General features: G+C 38.8%; 1 protein-coding gene across 8 annotated transcripts in view; it reads left to right on the top strand.

Moving 5' to 3' along the window:
* The first annotated feature begins 8,081 nt into the window (after nucleotides 1-8,081).
* Nucleotides 8,082-10,429, top strand: part of dazap1 (DAZ associated protein 1) — a 21,404-nt gene continuing 19,056 nt past the window's right edge. For 7 of the 8 annotated variants that reach the window (XM_046049414.1, XM_046049415.1, XM_046049416.1 and 4 more), the window contains exons 1-2: nucleotides 8,082-8,239; nucleotides 9,429-9,469. In XM_046049414.1, coding sequence (XP_045905370.1) covers nucleotides 8,208-8,239; nucleotides 9,429-9,469 — 73 coding nt within the window. In that variant the 5' untranslated portion in view covers nucleotides 8,082-8,207. The remainder of the gene's footprint in view (nucleotides 8,240-9,428; nucleotides 9,470-10,429) is intronic. The other variant, XM_046049417.1, reaches the window with a different exon arrangement.

The following is a 10,429-nucleotide window of genomic DNA, read 5'->3' as shown; positions in this document are numbered from 1 at the left end:
CTGTCTCTGAGCTCTTCAGGCAGTTCCTTTGACCTCATGATTCTCATTTGCTCTGACATGCACTGTGAGCTGTAAGGTCTTATATAGACAGGTGTGTGGCTTTCCTAATCAAGTCCAATCAGTATAATCAAACACAGCTGGACTCAAATGAAGGTGTAGAACCATCTCAAGGATGATCAGAAGAAATAGACAGCACCTGAGTTAAATATGAGTGTCACGGCAAAGGGTCTGAATACTTATGACCATGTGATATTTCAGTTTTTCTTTTTTAATAAATTTGCAAAAATGTCTACATTTCTGTTTTTTTCTGTCAAGATGGGGTGCTGAGTGTACATTACTGAGAAATAAAATGAACTTTTTTGATTTTTGGAAAATGGCTGCAATGAAACAAAGAGTGACAAATTTAAAGGGGTCTGAATACTTTCCGTACCCACTGTATGTACACTAACGACTGCAGCAGTGAACTGACCAAGAACTATATTGTAAAGTTTGCAGATGACACAGTCATTGTAAGTTTAATGGACTCCACTGAAACATTGCACGGCTCTGTACTACACTATTTTTTAAACTGGTGCAAAGAAGCCTTTTTAGACTTAAATGTTACAAAGACAAAGGACATGTGCATTGATTTTAGACGTCACCATCCAACTTCTGAAAAGACAATTATAGATGGAAAAGAGGTTGAAATTGTTGAGTCGTATAAGTATCTGGGAATCATCATTGATAATAAGCTGACCTTTGAACTAAACACAGATATGCTGAGTAAGAAAATTCAGCAACATCTTTTCTGTCTGAGAAAGCTAGCTAAGTTTCAAGGGGACAGATCCCTGATGACTTTGTTTTATAAATCCTTTATTGAGTCCATCTTTACTTTTTCATGTATTTGCTGGTATGCTTCTTGCTTGCTGTTATGTTAAATAAAGTTAGCATGTGCTTAAAAAGGCAGAATCCATCATGTCTGATAGTTCTCACCCCCTGCATGCAGAATTTAAGAAGCTGCCTTCTGGTTCCCGCTTCAGTCAACCATAGGCCAAAACAAATCGATATAAATTCTCCTTCGTTCCCTCTGCTATCTCTCTGCTTAACTCTGTAAAGAATAGTTAACGTCTGCACATAAGGCTCACTTGAACTTAAACTTTTAATGTTGTGGTATTAATTTACCCATTGGTCTGACCCTGTATTTTTAATCGTTGTTGTCATCTTTGTTGTTATGTACTGGGTGTCAACTTCTTTGCTACTGCAGCAAAACTAATCGCCCCTTGGGGACAAATAAAGGTCTTGAACTTGATATATATATATATAATTTTTAATTATCTCTATTATCTAGAAGAGTAACTAGGATATTGTTTTTTTGAAAGAGAGTGATTTTTTAAAGGCATAAACAAAATGCTTTTTGCCCCAACTGTGTGGCATACGGTGGCATAAATCTCAGAGATGGATATCTCAAAACTTGTAACTTGTACGATAGTAACCCTGTTGTGACCCGTGTTCACCCTGTCATACCCCAGACAGGCAGACGTGTGGAAAAACTGCAGTCAAAAGTAGGTTGTTGGACACAGTTTGTATAACACATTGTTACCCTTTAACAGTGGTTAAAAATATATATTTTACAGATTCTCATGTTGCTGTGTTTCCGCTCAGATTTGAGGGGGAAATCTACTAGATGTGCAGCACACAACAGGAAGAGGGTGCTGTTTTTGTTGTTTTTGTGCTGTAAGTCAATGGGACTTAAGCTTGAGAAATGGTTCATGGGAATGCCAGTCTGTCGCTTTATGGTTTTATGATAATTATCTCAGATCGGTGATGTAAGATTGACTTGCATGACAGTTTTTCCACACAGACTGTAGTGCTGCAAAGGTCGAATGCCTTGTGATCTGAATTGAATTATAGCAAAGATTTTATCTTCATTGTGAATGTATCTGAACACAAATTGGCAGTTCTGATTATTGATAATAACACCCATTCTAACACAACCAGAGTTTAAAACCCACAGGGAATAGTTACAGTCAATCCAGAGGGCATGAGGTAAATTATACCATCATGACATCCTCCTGCTCTATTTTGATTCTTTATTAACAATATAGGAGCCATTACAGGCGAGCCAGTCTCCTCTGAGAAACAGGATCAAGCTGTGTTCCTACATATGTTGTAATATTAAAAAACCCTGTTTTGATGGACTCCACTCCCAGTGGAGAGTCTGTTATACTGTATATTGGGACTGTGACATACTGAAGTGTGACCTCATTTATCCTGAGATAAAGAGAACAAGAACAACCTTCACACACAAACATTACACTGAATGAGAAGATGAATCTCAGCCTGACATTCATAGTCCCCACTGGGAGCTCTGTAAAAGCTTGGGGAATACTATAAAATTAATACATGTATACTTCTATTTTTATTGTTAATTAGTTCTACAATTATTCCGTGAAGTAAGCAACATATTTGACTTTATATGGATATGCCTTAAACAACACAGCTTAACAGACAGGCAGACCGTCACACCACGTGCAATGTGATAGTCTAGTTTTCATAGTTAAGCAAGACGTTGCAAGTAAAGGAAGCCAACTTTAGTAGATTCTCTGCCGCAATTGCTGAGAAATGTCCTATTTCTTAGTACAAGTAGAGGCTGATATCAGGGCTGGACTGATAATCTGGCATACCGGGCAAATGCCCGGTAGGCCGACGCACCTTTGGGGCCGGTGCAATGTACATTATTTATTTATATAACTTTTTTTTTAAACGGGCCAACGATCGGCCCATAAAGCATGGACAGCGGCCCAGTCACATCTCTTACTAGCCCCCTCTGCGCTCTCTTTCTTGCGTTGCGGGCTATACAGTCTATGGTTGCGGGCCATTAAAAAAAACATTCTTCAGACGAAGGCCGCCAAATGTTCTGTTCAAATGTGTTTGCTAACGGGGCTGCAGTAGCTTCAACATCAGCTGCAGTACCCTACGTAGTGCAGGCACTGGCACCTGAAGGAGTACACTAGCTGTGGTGGCCGCTACCAGGCAGAGGAGGAGACATGTGTTAGCGAAGCAGAGTGACAAAGTAGCCGAGTGCTGAGTGAGAGAGGGAGCAGGAGGTGAGTGGAAGTGAAGCCGTAAGCATGGAGTAGTTCAACCTTTAGGGAGGGAGGGTCATTTACAATGGGGACGCTGGGGACATGTACCCACCGTTTAAAAGTATTTGTTAAAAATGTTCTGAAAAATAGCTTGTGAATTGTCACCTGCCACCTGAATTTTGTGCTTCCTTTTACAAAAATAAAGACATTTCCACCATAAATTGGTGCAGAAAATGTCTCCAGAATGCAGGAAACTAAGTGTTTAATGCTAGACATCTTCTGGGGGGAGGATCCCCAGACCCACCTACCAAATATTTTATCTATAAATATTTTTTATAAATAGTAGGTCTGTCAAAATATATTAATGCCTTGTGGTCATGGACACCAATCTTGTGCAGTTTCACCTCTCAGTGTTTCACCACGCCACTAATCTGACCCCCTAAACGAAACGATGGTGTATTGGTGAGGGGTGTCCGAATGATTTTGGTGGGCCGTCTCGGCCAAAAATGCCAGGGCCGATTTTTTGTTCCAGTCCAGCCCTGGCTGATATGAATGGTTTTTCCCATCTGGCAGGACATTTTTTCACTAAATCTGACTGACCTGAATGCAGGTATTGTTGAACCTTCAGGAAGTGCTGTGCCATTCATTCAAAAAACATCTATGATAGGATGTTAAACTATTCAAAAATTAAAAAGTTTACAGAGGGCAGCTCTCTAAAACATGTAGTCTGTTTGTCTAACACAGTATGAGTTTTCCTCTCTAATAAATCACTGTTTTGCCCTGAAAATGAAAACCTTCCTGTTTGTGAGTACAAAACAGTTTGGGCCTGTATTTCTGGTACACACCCCCACGACTTTACTGGTGGGGTGTGTGTGTGTGGGGGGGGGGGGGGCACAAAAAAGGTTAAGTAATGGTCAGGAGGGATTACTTAATATAATATATCACTTTACTTGGGTGTGCACGAAAAGAGTAACTAATGATTAAGTAATGAGTAATTAATGCGTCGTTAGTTTTGTCAATTCACAAATATTTATGAACTTATTATTATGTAATGATTCAATACTTTAACATCGCTGTCTGTTCTCTTTACATTATTATCTATACAGTCCTCAATTCTAAGATATTCAGGAACTACTTATTAACAATTAATTATCAGGTTGTTCCTGATTAGTTCCTTACACGTTCCTTCCTAAGTAACTAACAACTCACAGTTTTGTGTACTGTATGTGTAAGTACATGAACATACTGTATTAGTGTATATACAGTCATGACCAAAAATATGTGCACCCCTACATGTCTGTCACATAATGCACTACTTCTCCCAGAAAATTGTTGCAATTACAGATGCTTTGGTATTCTCCTGTTTATTTATTTTGTTTGCATTGGAACAACAGAAAAAGCAGAGAAAAAAGCCAAAACTGAGACGTTCATTACAGAACTCCAAAAGTGGTCTGGACAAAATTATTGGCACCTTTTTCAAAATCTTTTAAGCATGTGATGCTACTTTGTTTGTAATTAAACTTGCCTGTAGCAATTCACAGGTGCTGGCAACATAGAAAATACACTTACAACCAGTTAAAATGGGGAAAAAAAGTTGACTCAACCTTTATTTTGGGTTTCTGTACCACACTGAGCATGAACAAAAGAAACTATAGAAAATCTTTGTCTGAGAATTTGAGAACCAAAAAGCATACACAATCTCAAGGCTACATGTCCATCTCCAGAGATGTTTATGTTTACCAGTCAAAAGTTTACACTGAAGCTAATCTCCCTGAATGTAGACAAAAAAATGATGAAAGATTGCAATGAAAGATTGTTCAAATAGTGGATAAAGAATCTCAGTCCACTTCCACAAATTCAGGCTGACCTGCAGACACAGGGTTCAAAGGGTGTCAGCTTGCATTATCTGTCACCTTCTGAATGAAAAGGGAGGACCCGGGAGGACCCCACTGCTGACACAGAAACATAAAAGAGGCAGCTTGGAGTTTGCCAAAACTTACCTGAGGAAGCCAAAATCCGTCTGGGACAATATCCTGTGGACAGATGAGACTAAAATAGAGCTTTTTGGTAAAGCACATCATTCTTCTGTTTTCGGAAAACGAAATAAGGCCTTCAAAGAAAAGAACACGGTCCCTATAGTCAAACATAGTGGAGGTATCACTGATGTTTCAGGGTTGCTTTGCTGCTTCAGTCACTTGATGTCTTGACTGTGTGCATGGCATTATGAAATCTGAAGTCTACCAAAGAATTCTGGGGTGCAATGTAGGACCCAGTGTCAATAAGCTGGGTCTCCATCACAGGTCATGGGTCTTGCAGCTGGACAATGACCCAAAGCATACTTCAAAAAGCACCTAAAATAATTTAAGACAAAGTACTGGAGAGTTCTGAAGTGGCCAGCAATGAGTCCAGATCTAAATCCCATAGAGCACCTGTGGAGAGATCTCAAAACAGCAGTTGGGAGACTGAACCCATCAAATTTCAAAGACCTAGAGCAGTTGGCCAAAGAAGAGTGGTCCAAAAGTCCAGTACAGAGGTGTAAGAATCAATGATGGTTACAAGAGGCAATTGATTTCAGTTTTTTTTTTCCAAAGGGTGTGCTTCCAAATATTAAGTTAAGAGTGCCAATTATTTTGCCCAGTTCAGTGTGAAATTTCTCAGATTTGGCTTTTTTTTCTCTGCTTTTTTTGGTTGTTCCAATGCAAACAAAAGAAATACACATAAGAATACCAAAGCATTGGTATTTGCAACCATTATCCGGGAGAAGTAGTGCATTATGTGACAGACTGTATATACTGTATTTAGCAATGTGTCATATAAGTTGTGTGTTTGGTGAGTAAAATCTTAATCTTATTTTTTTTTTCTTTTATCCCACCGTGAGCCTAATACTACCATGCTAGGTGTGCTTGTATTCTGTCATCAACCTTAAAGGGCTGTCTGCTATTAGTTATTTTTCTGTTGTTGTTCTAGTCAAATAGATTTTTTCCCAAACTTTATTAAAATGAAACTTTACAAGGTAAATGTATACATAAATAGAAGCTTTTTTTGAATTTTAGAAACACATTTACAATAAAAGTTATTGTTTGTCACATGAACACATCACTTATAAATATATGAAATAACCTTGTGCTCTAGAAAACAAACTTTGAAAAAATGCTAATATATTATATCAATATATTTTTTTCTGACATTTATCTGGTTGTAAATAATGATTGTATATTTATTGTATATAGTGTGTAAATATTTAAACATAGAATGTTAATTGTATATTGATTGTTATGTGTATAGGGGAGAGCGGGGTGAGTTGAGCCAGTTTTTACTTGAGATGTTTTCAAAGTGAGGACATGAAAGTAATGTCTCCAACTAAAATATGTACATATAATTTAGCATGTGGTGCATCCCTGGGAGTGATCAATTTGGATTTAAAATAAACTGTTCTCAAAATATAGCTTTCCAAAAAAAGTGGACTCTTGGCTCAACTTGTCCCCACCGAGGGGTAAGTTGAGCCAAGAGTTATTTTGTCATTTCATCGTGCAAACTCAAACGCCAGGTCCAAACATTCAATTGCACTTAGACAGTGAAACATTGCAGCTATGTCTCCTAGTTGTTTCATATGAATGTATCGCTTGAATGAATGGACTTCCCATTTTTGTACCTCTCCCACTACTCTGTCCAAACCCACAATAGGAGTTGAAGCCTGTCTGTCTTCCATTATAGAAGCATGACATGATGGTTTCTGGTCTAAAATGCATAATGCCGGTGTGACAATAAATTTGCCATGGGCTTTGGACGCTGCACAAATGTGTTAATCATCACTTCCTGTGTCCCCTTTGTAGCGCTACATAGCACTTCACACTACGACTATAACTGAACATGTAGATGTGTTCGGGCAGTTATCAAGCACGTAAAGTTTGGTGCAGATGCATCTAGTGCAGTTCATCTCCTGAGATGCCTTCAAGCTGCCCCAGTAACGGTCAGTTTTGAGGGCAGCATCGATGGTGACTTGATGCTGACTATTACCTATAAAGTAGCGCGGCTGTGGCCGCCGGAGCGTTTGAAAAATGGTCAAGATGGCGGACAAACAAGCCGAATTTGTATACAAATATATGTTTTTAAAAGTTTTTAGTAGTTTTCTAGCTTCGATTTTTGAATATCTAGCAAGAACTAAACACTGAACTATCATATTAGCCCGTGACTGTAATCAACCAAGTTTGTTCAGTATGATTTCTGTGGCGTCTGTTAGCTGTTTGGCTAGCGTCTCTTCTGTCTGTCAGAAGTTGTAAGTTACGGTATCGAGGCAGCGAGTCAACTGCCTTCCGTTTCGAACACAGCCATTGACAAATAGTGCCATGACCATTAAATCCAAAATGGCTGACTTCCTGTTGGGTTATCTGTCTCAACTTTCCCCAGGTCTTTCGGTTCAAATTACCCAATCACTGCCATTTTAACAAAATTGTGTCATCCAGCAGTTTAAGGGTAACATCATGCTAACAGTATAGCCTCATATTATAACTTCCTAAAGCCCTAACACATGCGTAAGATTTTCTCAAGACACAAGAATCAGACTCCTTGAACATAAAAAAATCACTTTGAACAGCAAATTTTTTTTTTAATCTTAAATGTCTTCACTTATTCCATGACAAATAATAATGTCAATATATATTTTTATGTATATTAACATTAACATATATATATATATATAGATATAAATATATATAAAGGATTTTTTGTACATTTTATAGAATTATAGTAAAAGTTGCAACTTGAAATCTGAAAAGGTTGAAACAACATCATTTTGGACAGTGGTATCTTATTATCTTATCTTAGTAGTTATTATGTATTGTTGTAGGACTTTCCTTCTAAAAGCCATTTGCTGTTGTAATGCTTAATGAATTTAGTATCAAATAAAAAGACCTCCAGTTTTAGAGTATTTAGCCACAGCTGTCTGTGGAATAGATAAAAATAGTGCGGGCTGGTTGGGTGTAATGTTCCTTTAAAGGCCGCTGCCCCCTGCAGCGTCGTCATTGCGCAGAACAGTTTGAACCAAAAAGCGGAGTGACCTTCCTCCGCTCTCAGTCTGAGAGGGGCAGCACTGAAGCAATAAGCCGGTCACAGCTCCTACAGTCCCCCGCTTTAGCCACAGAAATGAACAACAATTTAGTCGGAGATGAAGTCGGGTAAGGTCCATTTAACAAAGCCTTCCTTTGCGGATGCGTTCAACTGTAAACTGCATTATAACTTATAGTTAGCTGCTCTCTGTCAAGCTGTCATTTGACAGCTAACGTTAGCTAGCAAGGTAAGCTAGCTTTAGTAACTTAGCGAGATCGCTGGCCTGAGTAAAGACGGCGAAAAAGTGAAAGTAGTCATCAAAGTAGCTCAGGTGTTATTGTTATTGCTTACGGAAATATAGACCATGTTTGGCTGGAGTGCTGCCACTTATATTGTCAAAGGAATGTGTAAAAGTGTAGTTAGTTATTTCAGTGCTGTTTTCAATTAGCTCGAAGCAGCTGAGCTAACTAGCTTTGCTAACGCTTGCCAGCGAAGCGAAAGTCTCCTCTTCTTCACTTCGCCAATGCGAGGACATTTAGCGGGCACTGCTGGTGGATGGAGCATCCTCGTCTGCAGTAACCTTCCACTTTTATCACAACATCTAAACAACGTTACATTCTTGATCAAATACTAGTGAACGCGTTGCTATTTTGATGGTAACGTTAGTGCCGCTTAAACTGCCGTTAAACTTCCAGTTGTACAACCAGCATCAGAGTTCACTTGTCCGCATGCAGGGAGCCGAGCTGCCGCTCCGCACTGACTGGAAAACACTGGGGGTTTCAGCGGTGGAGGCTGGTGCCGGGGGTAGACAGTAGCTGCTGCAGCTTCTTGAGTCAGTTCTTCAGCCGAGTGTTGTTAGCTTGCTAAAGGCTATGCTCTGTCCCGGGATAACTTACGTGGCAGGAGGTTCATAAAGACTGTTATTGTCGAGGCCATTGCGTTCAGTATTAGAAGACCAAAGTGACATCTACGGCCAGGACTGGACCTTTACATGAGTCACATGAAACACGGGCATTTTAACTGGAGCTGCCTGTACATCTCCCTCAGCTGCACCAGCTTTGGTGGCAGTGTTGCCTCATGTTGTGTAATATCTGTGCACTTGGCTGTTTAGTCAGCTGTACCGTTTTTTATGGCTCTGTAACTGGTTTCAATCTTCTCCACCAAGACGTCTCTGCTTTTAGTCGTTAAAGGCAAAATTCTCCCGTGGTTGTTATAATGCATTTTGTATGTGGCTGCCTGTAAATTAGTAAATCATTTACTCTGACTCAAATTGATGATCAATGACTGACTAAATGGTAATTTATCTGCTCTTTTCAGGAAACTTTTTGTGGGTGGATTGGACTGGAGTACTACACAAGGTAAGTCGCACTGTTTAACCTGTGAAAGCTCAGCCACTTTGTGGTCAGACTGGAGGATCTGGCTGGTAGCTTGTTAGGACTCTTGGATCAAAGTTGAAAATACTCTTACAGAGTATAGCAGGGTAATATTATTAAAATATAAATCCTAGTATTTTTACTCCTGCCTTAATATAAATAATTTTGATGTCAGGATCTGATATATTGCATATGTCAATTAGTGCTTTCATATAATAATTAAAATAAGGGCGTGTGACAAAGTCATTACTTACATGGTTATGATGGTAGCAGATGGAGACAGTCTTGGTTATTAATTCTTTGATATGATCACTGATGCATTTCAGAAGCCTGGTTGAGTTTTGTGAAATAACATGCTTATATTCACTAAGGTGAATGTATGAATGTAAGCATGCTATTTTGATATAAAGTATTGAAAGCGTTGTTTTGTAATCACTACAATAACTTCAGCATTGTATTGACACCTGTCAAACTTCGATTAGTATGTAGCCTTTATGTCACACTGTTCAAGTAACGATTTAATTTCTGGTGATATCAAGTGTTGTATGGTAATACTGATATGATGATATGGACTGGACAGTGTGTCCCCACTCATAGAAAATAATATTTATATAATTTTGAATCACGATATTGATATTATATGAATATCATTGTATATGTAGACAAAGTAATAGAAATGTGAAATACATTTTTAGAATCTCTAGTTTACAGTGTAAAGGACAAATCCGCCCTTCATGCAAAATCTTCCAGACAGTGTTGGTTGAGTCTACTTGTGATCTCTGTTCCTCTTCATTAATCCACCGTTCCTGTGTTTGGAATATTTCATTGTAATTTTTGATACCTTCCCCCTTTATAACATTGCATAATTACAGATGATCAGGTCTGCATTGGTGGTAGTCTACATTATACAGTTGGGCGCGCGTATACATTGTTTTCTCATTCAGA

Source organism: Micropterus dolomieu, linkage group LG05 (genome assembly GCF_021292245.1).
Source record: "Micropterus dolomieu isolate WLL.071019.BEF.003 ecotype Adirondacks linkage group LG05, ASM2129224v1, whole genome shotgun sequence".
In the NCBI taxonomy this organism is placed as follows: Eukaryota; Metazoa; Chordata; class Actinopteri; order Centrarchiformes; family Centrarchidae; genus Micropterus; species Micropterus dolomieu.
The sequence above is the reverse complement of the archived record's forward strand: the minus strand, read 5'-3'. Positions and strand labels throughout refer to the sequence as shown.